We start from the raw sequence: 26,035 nt of genomic DNA, 5'->3' as shown, positions 1-26,035 counted from the left end.
GCAAAATGGTGATTGCTTAAATTTACTTTTAAAGCATTGGGTATTCAAGGTACAGGCCAGTAAGATATGAAGTTGGTTGAAGGATAGGAGGCATTCACTTGAAGGAGCAATGTCAAGTTAGGGACAAGTGCTGAATGGATTGGCATGGTGATTGAGGTTGGGCCCTCTACTGATTCATATTGATGACTTGTGCCCCAATTTTAACTCCGGGTGGGTGGTTGACTAGGTGAGTTGGAACACTCAACTGCAGAAATGAGGCCCATGCAATTTTAACTCTTAGACCTAATTAACGAGACTCAAGCTTTGCTTGCAGGGCTTGAAGCACTCCTGCTCTGCCTGGCTCTACAAGAAAAAAAACAACTTGCTTTTCTTGGCATCTTCTGGGCAGATCCTCTTCTCTCCCAGGTTGGCTGGCAGTAAAGCTGTCCTCCTCAGGCCTTCACTAAAACTGCAGTCAAGCCCAGATGATCTCCAGACCAGACAAAGGATCGCACCAGTTTTGGACTAATGTCTGCACCATCTGCTGAGTGTAGGTTAAAATCATAGACAGCTGGATCCTGGTGGCTCCTGAGCTAGTAAGTAACTCAGCATTTTAACTGCCAAGCCCTCCCAACCCAAGTTTCCACCAGGCAGGATGGATTTTTTAAATCACCCCTCTGAATTTAGAAATATAAACTGGTCAAGTGTACATTTATTTTTTTTTTGTGCGTGGTGGGGGAGGGGGGAGAACACAATGAAATTTAATATGGAAATGTTAAAGTATTTGCATACAAGAATGGTAAATAGACAAGGGTGGAGTTGAAAGATCCAGCAAGATTAGTAGACTCAACAAGTAGCATGTCCAGTCACTGCAAAGTAGCAAAGCAAGTAGGCAAAGCAAGAGATTACAGATCAGAGGACACACCAAGTACGGCAACCAATTTTGATCACTGAGAAGCAGAGAAACCCTGAAAAAAACAACCCTGAAATGAAATAGAAAACCTGCTGTAATAGGGGAAGCTATGTGTTCTTTTTGGAAAGGAAAGTTAAGATGGGTGGAATGGATTTCCTCATGCATATTCATCTTACAGGTGCCAGTGTTTGGAGCGAGGGTGTCACCACAATGCCTTGTACTTGTCCCTCTGACAGAAAAAGGTGTTGGTGATGACAAGTTCATGTTCTAGACATTTTCTCAGAAGTAGGGTACCATTGGAGTTGGTACCCTCTGCCGATCACACCTCCCCAGAGGGCTGTGTCCTTGCCGACCCTGGCGTTGAATTCACCGAGGAGGATCAATTTTTCGTCCGCAGGGGCGCAGAACAGGGATTTTGAGGTTGGAGTAAAAACCCTCTTTGGTCTCATCTGTTGCATCAAGTGTTGGGGCGTACGCACTGATGACTGTGGCGCATTGATTCCGGGACAGAGAAATCGCCGTTATCAGCCACTGGGAAAGCCATCGCTAGAGTCCTCCTCAACCGTCTTCTCTCTGAGCCCGAGGAGCTCCTCCCAGAGTCACAGTGCGGATTTCGTTCCCTACGGGGCACAACGGACATTACTTTTGCAGCGCGACAGCTGCAGGAAAAATGCAGGGAACAGCACCAGCCCTTATACATGGCGTTCTTCGACCTTATAAAGGCCTTTGACACTGTCAACCGCGAGGGTCTATGGAGTGTCCTCCTCCGTTTTGGATGCCTCCCAAAAGTTAGTCACCATCCTCCACGACGACATGCAGGCCATGATCCTTACCAACGGATCCATTATAGACCCAATCCACGTCCTGACCGGGCCAAACAGGGCTCGGTCATCACCCCAACCCTCTTCGCAATCTTCCTCGCTGCCATGCTCCACCTCACAGTTGATAAGCTCCCCGCTGGAGTGGAACTAAACTACAGAACCAGTGGGAAGTTGTTCAACCTTCGCCGTCTCCTGGCCAGTTACAAGACCACCCCAACCTCTGTCGTTGAGCTACTGTATGCGGACGACACCTGCAACTGCACACAGAGGCTGAACGCCAAATCATAATCAACGTATTTACTGAGGCATACGGAAGCATGGGCCTTACGCTAAACAGCAGTAAGACAAAGGTCCTCCACCCACCTGTCCCTGCCGCACAGCACTGCCCCCCAGTCATCAAGTCCCACGGTACGGCCCTAGACAACGTGGACCATTTCCCATACCTCGGGAGCCTCTTAACAAGAGCAGACGTTGACGGCGAGATTCACCGCCTCCAGTGCAGCCATCGGCACCTGAGGAAAAGAGTGTTTGAAGACCAGGCCCTCAACACTGCCACCAAGCTCATGGTCTGTCTTCAGAGCTGTAGTAATACCTGCCCTCCTGTATGGCTCAGAGACATGGATCATGTACAGTAGATATGTCAAGTCACTGGAGAAATACCACCAACGATGTCTCCGCAAGATCCTACAAATCCCCTGGGAGGACAGACGCACCAACATTAGCGTCCTCGTCCAGGCCAACATTCCCAGCATTGAAGCACTGACCACACTTGATCAGCTCCATTGGGTAGGCCACACTGTTCGCATGCCAGACACGAGACTCCCAAAGCAAGCACTCTACTCTGAACTCCTTCACGGCAAACGAGCCAAAGGTGGGCAGAGGAAACATTACAAGGACACCCTCAAAGCCTCCCTGATAAAGTGCAACCTCCCCACTGACACTGGCCAAAGACCACCCTAAGTGGGGGAAGTGCATCCAGGAGGGCGCTGAGCACCTCGAGTCTAATCGCTGAGAGCATGCAGAAATCAAGCGCAGACAGTGGAACGAGCGTTCAGCAAACCAGTTCCATCCACCCTTTCCCACAATGACTCTCTGTCCCACCTGCGGCAGGGACTGTGGCTCTCCTATTGGACTGTTCAGCCAACTAAGGACTCATTTTTAGAGTGGAAGCAAGTCTTCCTCGATTCCGAGGGACTGCCTATGATGATCATCATCTTACATAAAAATCAAAGTTCAGGAATAGAGCAAAGCATGTGGCAAAAGTTTAGCGTTACAATGTATTTATCAAAATAGATTTTAAACTTTGATACTGCATTCTTCTGCAGCTAATGCAGTTATAACAAGTTTAATACATTGCATTGTCAAAAATATGAAATGTAGGAGGAACTTTTCCCTTCCACTAAAATGGTGGTAGAATTACCAGCACAAGTGGTGAACACGAAACCTTAATGTGCTTCAAGAAAGATCTGAACAAGTTCTTGTCAACAAGGGTTATTAGAAATGTGCCAAGGGAATACTGTGCAAGAGGGCACAGCTAGATGGACCAATGGTCTTGTCTGAAATGGTTAGTATGATATTCAGAAGTGCCGCAGGAAAGCACACACTTATTCAGAAAGGTAGAATGCACTAGTGTTAATGTTTAGAGAATTATATTTGACAAATATGCTTTACAGTCACATTATCAGTCTATTTCCTGAACCGCATTTATATAGCATCTTTAACATAGTAAAATGTCCCAAGATGCTTCACAGGAGCATAATCAGACAAAAATTTGCACTGTGCCAAAGGAGCCATTGGGACAGGACCAAAAGGTACTCAGGAGTCTTAAAGGAGGAGAAGCAGAGCTTCTAGAATTTTGCATTCTGTAGCAAATGGCTGGAAAATGTACCAATTATAATGGTGTCAGTCACACACATTGTAATAAGTACATTTGATATTAGCCAGACCATATGAATTATGGAAAGAGGAAAACAGAAGTGAACCTTACAGCTAGTTATTGAATTGTGTTAGTAGCGGCATAGGATCATATTCCGACCCATCAATTACAGAATGGTACTTGGCACGCAAGAGAAAACAAAACGGATCGAAAATATAGATAAAAGTAAAACAAGATTGTCACAGGAAATTTGGTGAACCTACAACATCAAATGCAAATTTGATCTTTACCCAGTGCAGCTACATATCCTTTTGAGATGTATTTGAATATGGAAGCCTTACCACTGATGTAAGTACACTGGTATTCTTGCAGGATTGCTTCGTTTTTCTTGGTCAGTTCTTTTTTTTCAGCCTCAGGCCAATTGAAGAGTGTTTCCTTTAACTGTCCCTGAAGCATTTTTAAGAAGCAGTGGGAACCAGCATGATCATGGACACTGCTATAATATGGAGAGACAAGAGACAGTCAAGAGCCTTCAAATACTGGTTCAATTTTAATTGTGAGCTTGATTCTTTGACAACATTGTGGACATGAATGCACATTGGGCTTAACACAAGTCATCTCATTCTCAAAACTGGCTTTCAAATGATCACACCTTCAACCATTACTATTCATCAAAATCTGAGTGAACAGACAGCATATTAATGCAGCGTATGAGAACACCTGTGTGTTATGAAGTAGGGCAATAAGTTCACGTCCGTGCCTACCACTTCAAAAACATGCTATAGGAGGTACAGTTGAGGCCAGGCACTTTTCATTGAATCATAGGAATTTACAGCATGTAAGGAGGCCATTTCGGCCCATCGTGTCCACGCCGGCCGACCAAGAGTTATCCAGCCTAATCCCACTTTCCAGCTCTTGGTCAGTAGCCCTGTAGGTTTACGGCACTTTAAGTGCACATCAAAGTATTTTTTTTTTTAAATGTGGTGAGGCTTTCTGCTTCTACCACTCTTTCAGGCAGTGAGTTCCAGACCCCCCACTAGCCTCTGGGTTAAGAAATTTCCCCTCATATCCCTTCTAGACCTCCCCCCCAATTACTTTAAATCTATGCCCCCTGGTTGCTGACCCCTCCGCCAAGGGAAACAGCTCCTTCCTATCCATTCGATCCAAGCCCTCAATTTTATACACCTCAATCAGGTCTCCCCTCAGCCTCCTCTGTTCCAACGAATACAGACTTTGTTTATAGCTAAAATTCTCCAAGTGCAGGCAACATTCTTGTAAATCTTCTCTGCATCCTTTCCAGTGCAAATCACATCTTTCCTGTAATGTGGTGACCAGAACTGCACACAGTACTCCCAGCTGCAGCCTAACCAGTGTTTTATACAGTTCGAGCATAACCACCTTGCTCTTGTATTACATGCCTCGACTAATAAAGGCAAGTATTCCATATGCCTTCTTAACCACCTTATCTACCTGGCCTGCTACCTTCAGGGATCTGTGGACCTGCACTCCAAGGTTCCTGTTTCTCTACACCTTTCAGTGTCGTACCATTTAATGTGTATTTTCTTGCCTTGTTAGATCTCTGCAAGCGAAGGAGGAAAGAAAGAGCCACACAAGACTATTTATATTCTCGTCCCTTTTCCAGAAAAGCCAAATGATAGTCAGAAACCGGAGAGCATATTGCCAGCCCACTAAAGCTCACCACTGGGTACAGCCAGAGGAAAATTATTACTTTTGAAAAATGAAGTCAATTTCAAATATTAGGAGGAAAAACATTCCAAAAGCAGCTGAGCAGTATATGCAACTTCCTGTTTTACAAATTGACCTTGTAATATTCAAATATGTTGTCCATTATAAATTAATTGGAAGTCAATAAATATTATTGGAATTAGTTTATCTTTAAACTACTGTTAAAATCAGTGATAACACCTTTCCATGAGAAAAGCAAACATACGATGTAGAAAAGCCTTCAGTGATGGTGAAATATTGGCCCCAAGTTTCCATATGATTTGTGCCTGATTTTTAGAAGCAACTGGTGGAGAACGGACTATCTTAGAAATCGCAATTCTCCACATTTTTTTTTCTGCAGTTCTAGTCAGTTAGAACAGTCTCACTTTGGAACAGAATTTTTTCTTCAAAATGGGGCGTGTCCGGCCACTGACGCCTGATTTCAAAGTTTCCACAGTGAAAACGTACTCCAAACTAACTTAGAATGGAGCAAGAGAAGATTTTTGTAGAATTGAAAAAAACCTTGTCTACACATTAAAAAAATCAGGCGTCCAGAGCGAGGTGTGGGGGGGGGGGGAGGAGGGAGTGTGGGCCCGACCGACCGAACGCAGCCGGGGGGGGGGGGGCTGCGGGGGAGAGGAAGCCGTTCCAGATGGCGGGCGGGTGGGGGGGGGGGGGGGGGGTGGGGGGGGGGGGGGAGGAGACAGTGAGAAGGCTGCAGGAAGCCTCAAGATCAGCAGCCATTCCCGACGGCTGGGAGGGGGGGGGGGGGGGGAAGGCCGTCGGGAAACAGCTGCCTCAACTTTGAGGCTTCCTGCTTTTATTAAAAAATGTTCAAAAATTAAACAGCTACAAAGAACTACAAAAATGGCCGAGTGCCATTGTTTCCTTCACACTGCGCGTGCGCGAACGCTCCAACACGCACGCGCAGCGTTGCCGGCAGGAAAAAAACTAATTTAAATGGTACCCGCCCCCTCCCACTTACAAAATCGGCGCGAGTGTAGGCTCCGCCCCCCTGGGCGCCGCGCCAGGCAGACATGGAGCTGCAGGACGCTCCAGAATCGCGCGGTTTTTTTCCTGGCGCGAGAAACGGGCGCCCAGCTCGGAGGGGCGCCCGTTTTGTAGCGTGTGGAAACTTGGGGCCATTAAGTCAATGCAAGAAAAGGCTTTTGAGTCATTTAGTTAAATATCTTACCTGCCATGGCCTTCACCCCAGCACAGTATCATCAAATTAAACTTTCCATTTCCTTCATCAACAAGATTCCTTGTGTACCTGTAAACAAAGGAGGATCCATTTGTAGTTAAATTCTAGTGCAAGAACCAAAGGTCCAATGCCAGAAAAACATATCAATATGTTTATAAACCAAAGCAGCACAAAAGGTAACTTCTAGAAAGACTGACTACCAGATGTTAAGCTCAACTGTACGAATTTTGGGTTGGAAAAACAATATTTATCCTTTTACCAACATAACAAAAACAGATTATCCGGCCATTGTCACATTGCTGTTTGTGGGAGGTTGCTGTGTGCAAATATGCTGCCGTGTTTCCCACATTACAACAGTGACTACACTTCAAAAGTACTTAATTGGCTGTGAAGCATTTTGAGACATCTGGTGGTTGTGAAAGACGCTATATAAATGCAAGTCCTTTTTCTTTTTGGATATACAAGACTTGATGGCCTAGATTTGCCAGGTTAATGTTGGCATTAAAATGTTGAATCTGAAAATCAAGGCTAAAGTCTCAAATAGATGAACAGAATTTGTTATTTACTTGAAATACAGGTCAAACACACAAGTCAACATAATTTCCCATAATGATGCTTCAAGGACTTGTGCCAGGGTTCAGATTGCTCACTGGGCAAATGGCCAATCCTGCCTATGGTACCACAAAAAAAGATCTGCATTGAAATAGCAACTTTCACTGCCAGACATCCCAAAGCGCTTTACAGCCAATGGAGTACTTTTTTTGTCATATAGACACTTGTAATGTAGTAAATGCAGTAGCCAACTTGCACACAGCAAGCTGCCACAAACAGCAATGTGATCATGACCAGATAATCTGTTTTTATTACATTGATTGAGGGAATAAATATTGGCCAGAACACCAGGGACTACCCCTGCTCTTCGAAATAGTGCTGTGGGATCTTTTACATCCACCTGAGAGCGCAGACAGGGCCTCAGTTTAAGATCTCATCCGAAAGACAGCATTTCCTCTGTACTGCACTGGAGTGGCGTGTCAGCCTAGATTTTTGTGCTCAAGTCCCTGGAATGGGACTTGAACCCACAATCTTCTGACTCAGGAAAGAGTGCTACCAACTGAGCCACAGCTGACTCACTTAGAAAGACATCTATATTGAATTTAATATTAATCTATATTGAAATTAATTTCAATATACACAAGTGTAAGGTAGTGCATTTTAGTAGGAAGTCGACGAGGACCACATACAACTTGGATAAGAGTCCAAATGGGGTAGAGGAGCAAAGTGATCTAGGGGTACAGATATACAAATCACGAAAAGTAACACGTTAATAAGACCATAAAAAATTTAAACAAACTGCGGTTCCTTTCTAGAGGTACAGAAATGAAAAGCTTGGAAGTTCTGTTAATAGAACCTTGGTTAGACCAGTACTGTGCATAGTTCTAGTCTCCATATTATTAAAAGGATATAGACACTGAAGAAGTTGCAAAAAAGATTTACAAGGATGATACCAGAACTGAAACGATATACCTATCAGGAAGACTGAACGGGCTGGGGCTCTTTTCTCCAGAATGGAGAAGGCTGAAGGGGGTGACCTGGTAGAGGTCTTTAAGAATATGAAAAACTTTGATAGGTTAAACTTAGAGAAAATGTTTCCCGTTGTGGGGGTGTCCAAGACTAGGGGTCATAAATAAAAGATAATCACTAATAAACCCAATAGGGAATTGAAGAGAAATTTATTTACCTAGAGTGGCAAGCATGTGGAACTTGCTACCACAATGAGTAGTTGAGGCAAATAGCATAGATACATTTAAGGGGAAAGCTGGATAAACACGAGAAAGGAATAGGAGAATATGCTGATCAGGTTAGAAGAGGGATGGAGGAAGCTCGTGTGGAGCCCGGTTGGTCCGAATAGCCTGTTCGTGCTGTAGTCGATACAACTCTATGTAAATGAAATGTTATCCCATAGGGTGTGTTTTTAAATTCAAAAGGATGAAAAATCAAGTTAAATAGTACATGTACCGCCTCATTTTGCAATATTGTAGCAACATTAATTTAACATTGAATTGCAAAGATTAAAAATGAACCATCCACATTTAAAAAAAAATACAAACATTCAATACAAGTGAATTTAGAAGCCAAAAAATAGAAGTATCTTAAGATCTGCTGTTGGAAACCAAGGAAACACATGAGAAGGTTACCTGAATTTCACAATTGGTGTACACAAACACAATACAAGAAATAGGAGTAGGCCAGTCATTCAAGCTTGCTCCACCATTCAATAAGATCATCTCCACCTTCCCCTACTATCCCCATATTCCTTGATTCCGTTAGTATCCAAAAATCTATCAATCTCTACTCAATGACTGAACATCCACAGTTCTCTGGGATAGAGAATACTAAAGATTCACAACCATCAGTGAAGAAATTTCTCCTCATCTCAGTCCAAAATGGCCCTCCTCATTGGCCCCTAATGCCATGCCCAAGACCCCTTATTCTGAGACTGTGATCCCTCATCCTCGACTCTCCAACCAGGGAAACATCCGCCCAGCATCCACCCTGTCAAGCCCGGTAAGAATTTAATACGTTTCAATGCGAGCACCTCTCATTTTTCTAAACTCTAGGGAATACAGGCCGAGTCCACTCAAACTCTACTCATAGGATAATCCCCTCATCCCAGGAATCAGTCAAGTGAATCTTTGATTCACTCCCTTTAAGGCAAGTACATCCTTCCTTGTGTAAGATGATCAAAACTATACACAGTACTCCAGTTGTAGTCTCACCAAGGCCCTATAATTGTAGTAAAACTTCTTTACTCAAACTCCAATCCCTTTGAAATCAAGGCTAACAGACCATTTGCTTTCCCAATTGCTTGATGTTCCTACTTTGTGATTCACATGCAAGGAAACCTGGTTAGGATTTCCCTCCCACCTCTCCACTCTAGTTTATGGGGAAGACCAGATGCATTCTGAACCTGGCACTGGCTGAATTGATCAATATTTTTTGGGGGGCCAGAATGGTGTCTGACACACATAAATCCATAATCCTGTTTAACAGTCTGAAATTCAACCATCTTTAGTTTGTTTGCACAATATAGAATCATAGAAATTTACAGCACAGGAGGCGGCCATTTCAGCCCATTGACAAAGAGCTATCCAGCCTAATCCCACTTTCCAGCTCTTGGTTGCCTTGTTGGTTTCGTCACTTCAAGTGCCTATCCAAGTACTTTTTAAAATGTGGGAGGGTTTCTGCCTCTACCAACCTTTCAGGCAGTGAGTTTCAGACCCCCCACTACCCTCTGGGTGAAAACATTTCCCCTCAAATCCCCTTTAAACCTGTGACCAATTACTTTAAATCTATGCCCCCTGGTTGTTGATTCTTCTGCTAAGAGAAATAGGTCCTTCCGACCCACTATCTGGGCCCTTCATAATTTTATACACCTCAATAAGGTCTCCCCTCAGCCTCCTCTGTTCCAAAGAAAACAAACCCAACCTATGCAATATTTCGCCATAACTAAAGTTCTCCAGTCCAGGCAACATCCTTATAAATCTCCTTTATCTTCTCTAGTGCAATGACATCTTTTCTTTAATGTGGTGACCAGAACTGCTGCAGTATTCCATATGCCTTCTTAACCACCTTATCTACCTGGTCTGCTATCTTCAGGGATCTCTGGACATGCACTCAAAGGTCCCTTTGTTCCTCTACACTTCTCAGTATCCTACCATTAATGTGTATTCCCTTGCCTTGTTGGCCCTCTCCAAATGCATTACCTCACACTCCATTCCTCCAGATTGAATTCCATTTGCCACTGTTCTGTCCACCTGACCAGTTCATTGATATCTTCCTGCAGTCTACAGCTTTCTTCTTCATTATCAACCACACAGCAGATTTTAGTATCATCTGCAAATCACACCGCCTACATTCAAGTCCAAATCATTGATTATATTCCACAAAAAGCAAGGGACCTAGTACCAAGCCCTGCAGAACCCCACTGGAAACAATCTTCCAGTCACAAAAACACCCATCAACCATTACCCTTTGCTCCCCATCTGCGCCAATTTTGGATCCAACTTGCCACTTTGCCCTGGATCCATGGTTTCTTTTATTTTCATGACCAGTCTGCCATGTGGGGCCTTGTCAAAAGCCTTGCTAAAATACATATATACGACATCAAACACTATCCTCATCGATCTTCCTTGTTACCTCCTCAAAAAATTCAATTAAGTTAGTCAGACACAACCTTCCCTTAACAAATCAGTGCTGACTATCCTTGATTAATCCGTGTCTTTCTAAATGAAAATTTATCCTTCCCCTCAGAATTTTTTCCAATTATTTTCCCACCACCGAGGTTAGGCTGACTGGCCTGTAATTACTCAGTCTATCACTTTCTCCCCTTTTAAACAAAGTTCCAACATTAACAATCCTTCAGCACCACACCTGTAGCCAGGGAGGATTGGAAGACAATGGTCAGAGCCTCTGCTATTTCCTCTTTCGCTTCTCAACAGCCTGGGATACATTTCATCTGGGCCCGAGGATTTATCCACTTTCAAAGCCGCAAAACAACCCCTTAATATTCCCTCGCACTATGTTTATTTAATCTAATATTTCACACTCCTCCTCCAATTGCAATGTCTGCATCATCCCTCTCGTGTGAAACCAGACAAAGTATTCATTAAGAACCATACCCACTCTTCCGCCTCCACACACACATTACCTTTATGGTCTCTAATAGGCCCTACTTTTTCTTTAGTTATCCTCTTGCTCTTAATGTAGTTATAAAACATCTTTGGCTTTTCCTTGCCAAAATGTTTTCATGCTCTTTGCTTTCCTAATTTCCTTTTTAATTTCACCCCTGCACTTTCTACATTCCTTTAGGGTTTCTGCAGTATTGAGCCCTCGGCATCTGTCATAAGCCTCCCTTTTTTTCTTTATCCTACCCTATATACCCCTTGACATCCAGGGGGCTCTAAATTTGTTCGTCCCATACTTTATCTTCAAGGGAACATACTCTTAACCCTCAGGATCTCCTTCTTGCATGCCTCCCACTGCTGTGACACTGATTTGCCTTCAAGTAGCTGTTTCCAGTCCACTGACTAAATCACATTTCAGCTGAGTAAAACTGGCTTTTGCCCAATTGAGAACTTTTATCCCTGATCTATCTTCGTCCTTTTCCATAACTACCCTAAATCTAACTGAATTATCACCAGCAAAATTCTCTCCCATTGATAACCCTTCCACCTGCCCAGCTTCATTCCCTAAAAAGTCCAGAACTGCCCTGCTTGCTACATACTGGTTAATAAAGTTCTCCTGAATGCATTTTAGGAATCATGTACCCTCTATACCTTCCACACTAATTCTATCCCAGTTATTAGGGTAGTTGAAATCCCCCATTACTGCCCTATAGTTATTGCACCTCAGAAATTTGCCTACATATTTGCTCTTGTATCTCCCTCTGACTGTTTGGGAGTCTATTGTACTCCAGCACTGTAAACGCCCCTTTTTTTGTTCTTCAATTCAACCCATATAGTCTCATTTGATGATCCTTCTAACATATCATCCTTCCTCACAGTTGTAATTGTTTCTTCAATCAATACTGCGACACTACCTACTTTTTCATCACCCTCTCCATCCCATCTGAAACCCTGTAACCAGGAATGCTCAGTAATAGCTATATCACCATACTCCCAAGTATCTATCTGTGCTCTCAGCTCATCTGCCTTATTCCCTAGACTCCTTGCATATATACCTTGAGGCTCTGCTAACTTCTCGTCTATTTTCAAGTCTTGGTTTTCTTTGCTTTCCAAATTCACTTTCTAATTTTTGGCTTTTCAATTCCAGCTTTGCTGCTCTCCTTTCTGAATCTATTCTCAGGTTCCCATCCCCCTGCCAAGGTAGTTTAAATCCTCAACAGCACTCGCAAATCACCCCCCCCCCCCCGATACTGGTCCCGGTCCTGTTAAGGTGCAACCCACCCAGCTTGTACAGGTTCCAACCTCCCCCAGAAACGATTCCAATGCCTCAAGAATTTAAAGCCCTCCCTCCTGTACCATCTCTCCAGCCACACATTCATCTGCTCTATCCTCCTATTTCTGTACTCACTAGCACATGGCACCAGGAGTAACCCAGAGATTACCACCTTTGAGGTCCTGCTTTTTAAATCTCTCTCCAAGCTCCCTAAAATCTGCCTGCAGGACCTCATCCCTTTTCTACCCATGTCATTGTTACCAATATGGACCACGACCTCTGGCTGGTCACCCTCCCCCCTCAATGTCCTGCAGCCGTTCAGTGACGGAGTTCGCACTCTTCCTGCAAGGTCACATCCCACCTTCTTTTAAGTCCAGGATGAAAATTGGTAGAGCCATAGTAAGGGACACCACCCCAACCTTATGTATGCACAAAGGCCTGCTGGAGTTTAGCCAATAGCTTACCACAACAGGTAACTTGTAAGCTTTCCATTGCCTGTCCAGCTGGGATCACTCTACACATTAGTGCTTTGGCCTATAGGGCTCCCTGGAGCAGAGTGGAAAGAATTCCTGACCCATGGACAGGTTTGCCCCTCCAAACGCAATTAGTGAACTGGGATGCCTGATCAATCATGAGCACTGCCCTGTATAACGAACATCCCTGGTTCAGGTATCTGATCATAAAGTCTGCCAGAGGGTCGACTTGGTCACTACTTCATCATTAGATAACTGATGGGTAGATAACGGACATGGGTGGGCTGCATTTACCAGAAGTTACTCAGGAGCTACAGAGTGAGCAGCACAGCTCAGCATAAAATATGCTAGTGTATTGCCACTACCCTACAGACTACACCATAGACATACACCATACCCCACTGATTGTTGGTCCCGCCTATTGGAAGTGCAGAGCTTCATCAGCACGTCTCCTAATCGTGGCAAGTACCAAACCCTGTATGCACAAACAAATTATATCCAGCTTCGAGGCAATACCTTCCAGTTATCACCTCTGATCTTCCAAAATTTCAAATGCAATGCCACATAACAGGCTGACTCATCAATTGTTCAACACAAATCCACATGAGTGTTTCTGGCAAAAAGGGAGACTGATCTCCCTCCAGATTAGCCAACGGCAGGTTGGAACCAATGTTCTCACTAAGCTGTGCAGCTGCACAGTGTCTGGAGGTCCCGCCAATGGGACATTTCATGTTGACTGTGCCATGCAGTCCATTAAAGGGACCAAACACCCAAAAGAAATTAGGAGGGGGAACATTGGTTGAAACACTCCTTGCAAGTACTTCCTCTTGCCACAAATCCTTTTTCAGCTTGGTCCTAGATCTCAAGCATCCTAGGAGTCATGAGTCTCGAGTGAGAACTGTCTGAGGCACTAGATATCCAATTTTTTTAAAAAATCAATAGAGAAAAGAATAGTGGCTGTGGATTGACAGACAGCAAATGTTATTCCTATATACAGAAAGGGAGATAGCACCAATCCAGGGAACTATAGACCAGTCAACTTAACGTCGGTGGCAAGACAGATATTGGAATCTTTATTGAAAGATGTAATAGGAAAATATCTAACACCCAAAAATATAATAAAGAATAGTCAGCACAGATTTCAAAAGAGGTCTTACTTGGCCAACCTTATGGAATTATTTGAAGTACAAACAGAAAGTAGACAAGGATAATGCAGTGGACATATTGGGCCTGAAATTCCAGCTTCACCGGGTCTATATGGAATGCGTACGGACTCGGCAAAGCTCTGCAAAAGCCGTTTTTTGGCACAGGATGCGCACACACCGAAAAACAGCTTTTTCGATCTGTTAAGTTCTGGCTTTACAGATCTAATGCATCTTCAGTAGAAGGACATTCACATGGGTGAGAATGCACTATTTGCCCATTTCTTGCTCAGTGAATGTCCTTAAAACTCTTGCACCTGGAAAACCAGCACAAGAGTTTTAAAACATATATAACATAATAAAATTTAAAAATACATGTGTTAAAAACCCTGTCCACTAAGTAAGTTTATTTTAAACCCCAATTAAAAAAACTTTTAAAAAATCCTAAATATTTTTTCCTAACATTTATTAACTTTAATTTAAATTAATTTTAAATATATGAGGTGTTTTTTTTAATTAAATGTTTTATAATTGTTTGGGTGTTTGTGGGGGGGGGGGGATGTTTCTCATTCATAATGAGAGAACTCGTACTTATGGAGTTCCCATTATTATGAATGAAAATACTTTACCTTGATTGGCTGTCCAGTGCCACGTGACCAGCTTCTCGCTCCGCATCTCCAAGTCCTGAACACGCTCCGATGCGCAGGAAGAGGAGGCCTCCGACCGGGATCGCTGGAGGGTGCAGGAGCAAAAAGGTAGGTGTGGATCTTTTTTCTTATTTTCAGGCAAGCGCCCGTGGGAAGCCCAGAATCGGGATTTCAGGCCCAATATACATGGACTTTCAAAAGGCCTTCGATAAGGTATCACAGTCGACTCATGACTAAGGTCAGAGCATGTGGAGTTAGGGGACAAGTAGCAAAGTGGATCGCAAACTGGCTATATAACAGAAAACAGATTATAGGAAGGTTAAAGGTAGTTACTCAGACTGACAGAAAGTGAGAAGTCGTGTTCCACAGGGATCAATGCTGGGATCACTGTTCACTATTGACTTAAATGATTTGGACTCTGATTGAAGTCCTCACTTTTGTTGAGAAAGTTCTAAGTTCGGAGTGAGACATGTTACATGTTCATGAGACAATGATTGCAGCTAATAATGGGCTGGAGGGGAAAGCAAATCAATGCTTTTTTTCTCCCCAATGCATCCAAAGTGTGGCATGCAATTTAAAGTGAATCAGGTTTCATTACTTTTTCTGCAAAATTTAGACTTCAGCTATATCCTCATTTTCAAACCAGATTTAACTTTGTAACTGACCCCAGGTTTTCCCAACTTTGCCATTTTCTCACTTTTACCTCCGATCTCATTTCCTCAAAATACATACACATCCTTTGTTTCTTCCATGCTTCTATTACTTGATAGAGATGATGCTTCCTCATACATCTCATTTTTTGATCATATTAATATGCCTGTCCATCTCATTTTCAATTGGTACACACCCAAACACAGATGCTAACCAACTTGCTGTTTATTTACAGCATTTTTTATTGATTTCCAGAATCTGCAAAATGTTGCTTGTTATTTACAGATCATGTGAAAATGTAAATTTGTAAATATAATTGAGGCGGGGTGGAGGGGGTGCAGCAGTACCACTATACAGGTTGGACCTCTCTGGTCCAGCACCCTCGTGACCTGACCGGTGCCGGAACAGAGAATTTTCCAAACCATGGGAGGTCACACCTAGTCTAGGCATACCAGGCCTCCTGAACATTTCTACCATGCTCCAGCTGCAAAACTCGTCCATGTCTGTGTGCTGGTTTGCTGCTTTTTTTTGTAAAATAAAAGGTCGTGTCTCTCCCTCCTCCCATGCCGGGACTGTTGAACCATGGATGTTCCTAGATTAGTGCGCCCCAGACTGGAGAGGTACAACCTGTACTAAGCAGCAGTGCCCCATTTATCATTTCCATATTATTCTAATCTCCATATTCTAATTGCTTGTGAAATTGAATTTCCTTTGCCAGAGCCACTACTGACCACAGCATTCCCTCCTCATACATACTCTGGTGTGTGCAGGAACTGACTCAGGAATCTCAAACATGCATTTTTTTCCTCTTTTGTCTTATACTTCAGCCAGATTACATTTTAACAAGTTAACAGAACCAAACCTGTAAGAGAATAGGCCATTGGAGTTTCTTTTTTAAAAAAAAAAGGGCACTTGGGGATTAAGTGTGGAAACCAGAGTCCTATTTTCTACCTAGTGGTCCCAATTGCTTTGGGTCTGGTCTTGGATCAAGGTTGGAGGTGGTCTTAAGGGAGTTTGATGGCTGTTTCTAAAGAAAAAACCCAATTTAAGTAGGTAAGCACAACAGCATTTGAAGCACGAAAAAAAGTCGATAGGTTCAAAACTGATCACCTTACATGCTTTTAATAAGGTAGAATGGGATCACAAGAGGCAAGAAATGTGTCTCGTCTCAGGCAGTTTGTCACTTGCACATATTCCCCCCCCCCCCCCCCCACCCACCCCCCCACTTCCAACCCATGAATGGAAAAAACCTGTAAATCCAGAATAAAAAACTGTTGGAAATGCAAAGTAGATCCACCATTACCTATGGAGAGAAAAGATTGGTTAACATTTCAGGTATAGATTCATTAGAACTCAAAAATATTTGGGACCCTTAATAGGGCTGAATAATTGAAGAGGGAGCAAGGGAACTGAGCAGGAAAACAAACAGATAAACATCAAGAATCTAGAATGCTGGAGCTGCTGCATTAGATGACCAGCAAAAAGGTTTTTTGAAAGGACGCATTTATTTGTACTGCAAAAATGGCCACCATGCTCCACCCTTTGTCTATGATTGGTCCCCTTGGAGGATAAGCCACACCCTGAAGTTTCACAGGAATGTGTAACTGGAACTGCCCATCCCAAGGTCTCACTGACGTTGCAAATTATAACCTGAAGCGACAGAGGACAGAGCTTCCCAGAAGACAGCAAGGGCCAGCCGAAGTGCCTTACCCCAGTCCAAGTGCATCCTCCCCACCTCCTCAGATGTGGCATGATGTACAGATTGTTAACAGGTTTATTGGGTAGATGCAGTATAATGTGGATAAATGTGAGGTTATCCACTTTGGTGGTAAAAACAGAGAGACAGACCATTATCTGAATGGTGACAGATTAGGAAAAGGGGAGGTGCAACAAGACCTGGGTGTCATGGTACATCAGTCATTGAAGGTAGGCATTTAGGAACAGCAGGCAGTGAAGAAAGAAAATGGCATGCTGGCCTTCATAGCGAGGGGATTTGAGTATAGGAGCACAGAGGTCTTACTGCAGTTGTACAGGGCCTTGGTGAGACCACACCTTGAGTATTGTGTGCAGTTTTGGTCTCCTAATCTGAGGAAGGACGTGCTTGCTACTGAGGGAGTGCAGCGAAGGTTCACCAGACTAATTCCTGGGATGGCAGGACTGACATATGAAGACAGACTGGATCGACTAGGCTTATACTCACTGGAATTAAGAAGAATGAGAAGGGATCTCAAAGAAACATAAAATTATGACGGGACTGGACAGGTTAGATGCAGGAAGAATGTGCCCGATGTTGGGGAAGTCCAGAACCCAGGGGTCACAGTCGAAGGATAAGGGGTAAGCCATTTAGGATCGAGATGAGGAGAAACTTTTTCACCCAGAGAGTGGTGAACCTGTGGAATTCTCTACCACAAAGTTGTTGAGTCCAGTTCATTGGATAGATTCAATAGGGAGTTAGATGTGGCCTTTACAGCTAAGGGGATCAGGGGGTATGGAGAGAAGGCAGGAGTGGGGTATAGAAGTTGCATGATCAGCCATGATCATATTGAATGGCGGTGCAGGCTCGAAGGGCCTGCTCCTGCACCTATTTTCTATGTTTCTATGTACGAAATGAATAGTGATAGTGTTGTGACTTCTGGATATCATCCACTCCAGCAATGTCCCTAGTAAGGGGTTAGAGGAACACGACCAGTCTTCCTTGAGTTAAGGGAGTGTACCAATTCAAGCTGCCTATGATCTAATAATTTAGCCACTTTGGGTTAACATAATAAACTCAAGACTAACAGACAAGGAGGAAGAGGAATCAATAAATTGTTTAATTAATTGCACCAGTCCTTCCTCAGGTCAGAAGATTGAAGGGCAGTTAACAAGGCAAAGACAACCCAAAAATTAAGTGCAACGTTTTCAGGCATTCCATAGATCTTTGTACAGGGAGGCTGTCTGGTTGCTGTTTTTAAGCAGCAGCCAGGACACCCTGAAGCCAGTGGCTATTCCACTGCTCAAGTCTCACTCTATTTCTGCCACAATTTCAAGCTGTAAAGTCCCCATCAAGAGGCACACCTGAGACATACTGCTTTAAATTTGGAATACAGGCAGGTTCAAGTAATTGCATCAATTTGGTTCCAATCCTTCTGCCTCATGCCCAGGAAACTATATTGGATTTATTATTTAGCAATGAGCCACTCCAGGTGGATGTCAGAGAGGTAGGGAGAAGACAAAAATCACATATATATATTATATATATATATATATAAAAAAACAACAATGAACATAAGAAATAGGAGCAGGAGTAGGCCATACGGGTCCTTGAGCCTGCTCCGCCATTCAATAAGATAATGGATGATCTGATCATGGACTCAGCTCCACTTCCCCGCCCACTCCCCATAACCCCTTATTGTTTAAGAAACTGTCCATTTTTGTCTTAAATTTATTAGATCATAGGCAGCTTGAATTGGTACACTCCCTTAACTCAAGGAAGACTGGTCACGTTCTTCTAACCCCTTACTAGGGACATCGCTGGAGTGGATGATATCCAGAAGTCACGACACTATCACTATTCATTTCATACATAGAAACATAGAAAATAGGTGCAGGAGCAGGCCCATCCACAGCTCTCTGAGGCAGCGAATTCCACAGATTAACAACCCTCAGAAGAAATTTCTCCTTATCGGTTTTAAATGGGCGGCCCCTTATTCGAAGATCATGCCCTCTAGTTCTCGTCTCCCCCATCAGTGGAAACATCCTCTCTGCATCCACCTTGTCAAGCCCCCTCAATCTTATATGTTTCGATAAGATGACCGATTATCCTTCTGAATTCCAATGAGTAGAGGCCCAACCTACTCAACCATTCCTCAAGTCAAACCCTTCATCCCTGGAATCAACCTAGTGAACCTTCTCTGAACTGCCTCCAAAGTATATCCTTTCGTAAATATGGAAACCAAAACTGCACGCAGTATTCCAGGTGGGGCCTCACCAATACCTTACATAGCTGTAGTAAGACTTCTCTACTTTTGTACTCCAAACCCTTTGCAATAAAGGCCAAGATACCATTGGCCTTCCTGATCATTTGTTGTACCTGCATACTAACCTTTTGTTTCATGCACAAGTACCCCCAGATCCCACTGTACTGCAACACTTTGCAATCTTTCTCCATTTAAATAAAACTTGCTCTTTGATTTTTTTTCTGCCAAAGTGCATGACCTCTCACTTTCCAACATTATACTCCATCTGCCAAACTTTTGCCCACTCACTTAGCCTGTCCATGTCCTTTTGCAGATTTTGTGTGTCCTCCTCACATTGCTTTTCCTCCCATCTTTGTATCAGCAAACTTGGCTACGTCACACTCAGTTCCTTCTTTCAAGTCGTTTATATAGATTGTAAATAGTTGGGGTCCCAGCACTGATCCCTGCAGCACCCCACTAGTTACTGGTTGCTGACCAGAGAAGGAACCATTTATCCCGACTATTTTCTGTTTGTTAGCCAATCCTCTATCCATGCTAAAATATTATCCCCAACCCTGTGAACTTTTATCTTGTGCAGTAACCTTTTATGTGGCACCTTGTCAAATGCTTTCTGGAAGTCCAAATACACCACATCCACTGGTTCCCCTTCATCCACCCTGTTCATTACATCTTCAAAGAACTCCAGCAAATTTGTCAAACATGACTTCCCCTTCATAAATCCATGCTGACTCTGCCTGACCGAATTTTGCTTTTCCAATGTCCCGCTATGCTTTTTTAATAATGGACTCCAGCATTTTCCCAACCACAGATGTTAGGCTAACTGGTCTAGTTTCCTGCTTTTTGTCTTCCTCCTTTTTTAAATAGGGGCGTTACATTTGCAGTTTTCCAATCTGCTAGGACCGCCCCAGAATCCAGGGAATTTTGGTAAATTACAACCAATACAACCACAATCCCTGCAGCTGCTTCTCTTAAAACCCTAGGATGCAAGCCATCAGGTCCAGGGGATTTATCTGCCTTTAGTCCCATTATCTTACTGAGTACCACCTCCTTAGTGATTGTGATTGTATTAAGTTCCTCCCCTGCCCCCCCGACCCATAGCCCCTTGGCTATCTACTGTTGGAATATTGTTAGTGTCCTCTACTGTAAAGACTGATACAAAATATTTGTTCAGAGTTTCTGCCATCTCCATGTTCCCCATTACTAATTCCCCGGGCTCGTCCTCTAAGGGACCAACATTTACTTTAGCCACCCTTTTCCTTTTAATATATCTATAGAATCTCTTGCTATCTGTTCTTATATTTTGTGCTAGTTTACTTTCATAGTCCATCTTCCCTTAAATCATTTTTGTAGTTGTTCTTTGCTGGCTTTTAAAAGCTTCCCAGTCTTCTGTCCTCCCACTAGTTTTGGCCACTTTGTATACCCTTGTTTTTAATTGGTTACCATCCTTTATTTATTTAGTTAGCCACGGATGGCTATCTTTTCTCTTACACCCTTTCCTCCTCACTGGAATATTTTTTCTTGAGTTGTGAAATATCTCCTTAAATGTACACCAGTGTTCATCAACCGTCCCACACTTTAATCTATTTTCCCAGTCCACTTTACCCAACTCTGCCCTCATACCTTCATAGTCTCCTTTATTTAAGCTTAGTAAGCTGGTTAGAGATCCAACTTTCTCATCCTCCATCTGAATTTGAAATTCAATCATGCTATGATCACTCATTCTGAGGGGGTTGTCATACTAGGAGATTGTTTATTAATCCTGTTTCATTACACAGGACCAGATCTAGGATAGTCTGCTCCCTGGTTAGCTCCGTTACATGCTGCTCAAGGAACCCGTCCCTTATGCACTCTATGAACTCTTCCTCAAGGCTACCCTGACCAATTTGATTTGTCCAATCAATATGGAGGTTAAAATCACCCATGATTATTGCTGTTCCCTTTTTACAAGCCCCCACTATTTCCTGGTTTATGCTCCGACCAACAGAGTTGCTACTGTTAGGGGGCCTATAGACTATGCCCACCAGTGACTTTTTCCCCTTATTGTTCCTTATCTCCACCCAAACTGTTTCAACACCCTTATCATTTGAGCAAATATCATTCCTCACTATTGCAGTGATTCCATCCTTTATCAATAGAGCTACCCCACCTCCTATTCCTTTCTGTCTGTGTCGGTCCTTCCGGATTGTCAAGTATTCCTGAATATTTAATTCCCAGTCCTGGTCACCTTGTAACCATGTCTCTGTAATGGCGATCAGATCATACCCATTTGTCTCAATTTGTGCCGTCGACTCATCTATTTTGTTATAGAAACATAGAAAATAGGTGCAGGAGTAGGCCATTTAGCCCTTCTAGCCTGCACTGCCATTCAATGAGTTCATGGCTGAACATGCACTTCAGTACCCCCTTCCTGCTTTCTCGCCATACCCCTTGATCCCCCGAGTAGTAAGGACTTCATCTAACTCCCTTTTGAATATATTTAGTGAATTGGCCTCAACTACTTTCTGTGGTAGAGAATTCCACAGGTTCACCACTCTCTGGGTGAAGAAGTTTCTTCTCATCTCGGTCCTAAATGGCTTACCCCTTATCCTTCGACTGTGACCCCTGGTTCTGGACTTCCCCAACATTGGGAACATTCTTCCTGCATCTAACCTGTCTAAACCCGTCAGAATTTTAAACGTTTCTATGAGGTCCCCTCTCATTCTTCTGAACTCCAGTGAATACAAGCCCAGTTGATCCAGTCTTTCTTGATAGATCAGTCCCACCATCCCGGGAATCAGTCTGGTGAATCTTCGCTGCACTCCCTCAATAGCAAGAATGTCCTTCCTCAAGTGCCTTTAAGTTTGTTTTTTTACCCTTTTTTCCTATTTGTTTCCTCTCCTTCAAACTCACTTTATTTTTGCTTTCTAATTCTAACTTTACGCCGCTCCCTACTGAATCTATTTTCAGGTTCCCATCCCTCTGCCAGGCTAGCTTAAACCCTCCCTAACAGCATTATCAAACCCCCTCGCGAGGATATTGGTCCCGGCTTGGTCCTGTTGAGGTGCAACCCGACCGGCTTGTACAGGTCCCACCTCCCCCAGAAGCGGTCCCAATGCCTCAGGAAACTAAAGCCCTCCCACCTGCACCATCTCTCCAGCCACATATTCATCTGCTCTATCCTCCTATTTCTGTACTCACCAGCTGCGTGACGCACCCAGGACTTCCCACATGCCACAAGATGTGCAATCCACGGGGCTGAGCTGCCCTGCCATCCCTCTAGTTACACTCAGAACTATCAAGTAGAACTAAACTAAACCTTAGCACAACATACCCAGCCGCTACTCAGCAAACAGCCGACTCAATTAACTGGCTCTCCTTAGATAAGGAAGATCACATTTACTTGCAGTTCCTACTTCCAACAATGCCAAAGGTCTCTTACTGAAAAGAAAGAAAAAAAACTCACCAATTCACCAGGCAATCACTTACCCGCTTGGCTGTGACATCATACTTCGATTTCGATTTTTAAAAAAAACTTTTTGTTCCTGCACCAGCTGGCTCCTCCTGACTCTCGGGCGCTTTACCTGGGCCTGGAACTCCCGCTCCTTTATATATTTTGCACAACTCAATTTAAACTGCCCCAACACCAAACCCTGGTGCACCTTTCTCAATACCAAGTGGTTCTCTAACAAGCGGTTTTCTACCCTTTGGCCAATTTTTTTACCCATTCAAGATGTCTTTAAAAACCCACAAAAAATATAAAATAAAGTGTACAATTCTGTATATTTTGAATACCATAGCAAAGATACTGATATTCTCAAGGACAGAAACTATCAATTTTCTTCCACCAAAATACTTTTGAGTGCCAGGAAAGCAAATAGAGTTTGCATGGCTGTAAGTCTGCAGACCAACAGCAATTTTGTGAATTTCCATTGGAGAGCCAAAAAATTAGTTTTGTTTGCAGCTATTTAAAATTAGACAGATTTCACATTTTAGAGGGCAACTGTAGCATCAGTTTTTCTCTGCAATGTTGCCAGAAGCTCGTGTAAATCTGGAGTCAAGGCCCAACCCAAACACAGATTTGCACAACTTTAGTATCAGTGCAAAGCAAAACCACCACAACTGTGACCCCTTTCTGCTCTTTAGCTCCACATACACTCTTCAAGTACCTTGAACATTCAGTGTGTCCAAACAAGACAATCCAAAGCTTAGTTAAAATTTAATTAGCTGAGAACACAAGCTTTTTTTTTTTGGAACAATGTTCAACTTCTATGTGTATTTATTTGTCAAGGAAAAGTCACCCAATAAAAGTTCAAAGTTTGACTTTGAGTAATTCATTAGCTGTAAACTTGATGCAACTTTCTGAATGCAATCAAAATCAAGGCTAGAGAGTAAAAGGATTAAAACTGCAAGTGCCAATGTCTGAAATAAAGAAATTCTGGAAATACACTGGTTGGTCAGGAAACAAAGAAAAAAAAAGGATTAAAAATTAGATGTTTTAGATTTAAAATTAAACAGCACTGAAATATACCATTCAGCCTGAACTGCATTGGCTCTCAGCTAACAATGTCATTATCCATATTCTTTTAAATTATCTTTTATAATATTTATTCCTTTTAAAAACTATTCTTTATGATTCTGCTTCTACCACTTGTGTCTTGTCAAGCATTCCATGACCTAACAAACTGGGGAAAAAACTTCTTTTGCTTTTTTGAAGATCTGGATTGCAAGTCTCTATTTACCAATTCACTTTTACACAGGGACAGGTCATTGACCTGAAACATTAACTGTTTCTCTCCACAGATGCTGCCCAACATGCTGAATATTTCCAATATTTTCTATTTTATTTCAGATTTCCAACATCTACTTTTGTTTCACTGATACATGAAGATAGTTTAAACATCTGGTCTCCCTCAAGTTTTTAATAAAACTTCAATTCTGACAGCATCTACACCTGAAGCAGTCACTTAATTTTTCCTCTATCGGTGAACCTGCTATGTATTTTCCAGCACCTTTCAGTTTAATTCAAATGTAGTCATTTAATAGTGTTTAAAGTCTAAAGAAATGAGGAAAGTGAGGAAAGGAGAAACAAAAATCAATGAGTAAACCAAATATCGAAGAAATGAAGAGAACATTTAGGTGAAGTTAGCTAAAACTTGCAATTAAGGTCATGTTTTATTAATTTATTGTGAACTAACTTTTCTTGCACTGCTCTTCGTCTTGGGCTCCCTCACTAACTATCAATGGAGCAAGTGTACCAAACTCTCCACAACCTTAATGAAGTTGGCAGTACCAATTAACAAAAAAAATCTTGTAACAAGAGTCACTAAATTGAGGTGGCTATTAAAAAAAATCACAGGGTAGTGTCAAAGGTTACACAAAACATGAAAGTCAAAGCCCCTTCTTAAATTCCACTTCAATCACCATGTAATACATCCTTATTTTTTTTTTATAAAGTGGGCCCAAGTACTGTTGATTTGCATTGCTCCTTCGTCAACATTTGCCGAATGCCTTGCTCTGTTGCCAGAGGGAACATTTGTATTATTGTGAAATCCTGCTGTGCAATAACCTCCCGGAGTTCCAGTCCGAGCTGCAAATGCCGATCAGCCAAGTCAGGCAGCAACGTGTTAGCAATTTAATGACACGTTCCAGAAATACCATAGTACAGAACTTTTTCAAAAGCAACTCGAGTTTAGCATTTTTGCTCAGAGATTGGATTAGAGAATTTTTAAAAATCTTGCCCATGGACACCAAATCCCCGTTATAACATCTCGTGGTCAAATAACATTGAAAAATAAAATTCAGTAATCTATTATGAAATACAAACGGGCAATTGCAAAAATGAGTTAAAAAAATAGCCCCCCCAAATGTTGTTTACGTGTCAATTTTCTGAAGTTACAGAAAACTTAAAGCTGCAATATTATCTCACCGGTTTGGACGAAACCACCGCGGATCCCTGCTAATTTCTGCGGAAGGAAGAGTCCCACAACAGCCTGACCAATGTTTACTAATCAGTTGCAGGCCTTTGCCGGGGTGCTCCTCTCTATTAGACTGGTACAGCGGGAGCTGAACCTTTCCTCACGGTTTAGCGGCTGAAGCCTCTGCTTGTGTACAACATGAGCTATCTCCAGGCCAGTCCTCACCCAGTGCAATCCTCTACCTGTGCTACAATGCAGTTGGCTTCTTCCCCGACCCAGCCCCTCACCTGTACTGGTCAAACTTGGCGTATTTCAGCCATTCGCGAGGGTCGCTCTGGTAGGATTCCAACAGAGTCTGGACTTCGTCCACATCAATCTTGTCATTAGCGAAAATTTGGTGCAAAATCTGAATTAAATCCTCCAGGTTCTGTGGTTTCTGCATTTCAGTCTGCTCCATAGTCAACCCTAATGAGCCGATTGACCCAACAACGCCGTTTACTGCTGCAAAATAATTAACTGCTCCTCCCCAATCTCAGGCAAACAGCGTGCTTGTGGCTTCCTGCTATTTATAGAATCTATCAAAGCGCTGGAAAGGACCATCGGCGACTCAAGGGGGATGTATAATTACGTTCGCTGAATCATTTTTGTTTTCCAACTTTTCAATACAACGCGTGAAAGTGATGTTAATGCTGATAAAGCAATGTTATTGCACACTGTCATATATGAAGAAAGAGTTATCTCACTTGGTTAAGTTAATGAATAACCCGCACACAATTTCCCCCCTTTGGTTTAC

General features: G+C 42.9%; 1 protein-coding gene across 1 annotated transcript in view; it reads right to left on the bottom strand.

The window, feature by feature from the left end:
* The window catches only part of LOC139233504 (cysteine dioxygenase type 1-like), a 37,204-nt gene extending 11,413 nt beyond the window's left edge, over positions 1-25,791 (bottom strand). The window contains exons 1-3 of the mRNA XM_070863941.1: positions 25,530-25,791; positions 6,510-6,587; positions 3,931-4,085 (exon numbers count right to left, since the gene is read on the bottom strand). Of these exons, the coding sequence (XP_070720042.1) occupies positions 3,931-4,085; positions 6,510-6,587; positions 25,530-25,699 (403 nt within the window). The 5' untranslated portion in view covers positions 25,700-25,791. The remainder of the gene's footprint in view (positions 1-3,930; positions 4,086-6,509; positions 6,588-25,529) is intronic.
* Positions 25,792-26,035: the final 244 nt, after the last annotated feature.

Source organism: Pristiophorus japonicus, chromosome 1 (assembly GCF_044704955.1).
Source record: "Pristiophorus japonicus isolate sPriJap1 chromosome 1, sPriJap1.hap1, whole genome shotgun sequence".
In the NCBI taxonomy this organism is placed as follows: domain Eukaryota; kingdom Metazoa; phylum Chordata; class Chondrichthyes; family Pristiophoridae; genus Pristiophorus; species Pristiophorus japonicus.
The sequence above is the reverse complement of the archived record's forward strand: the minus strand, read 5'-3'. Positions and strand labels throughout refer to the sequence as shown.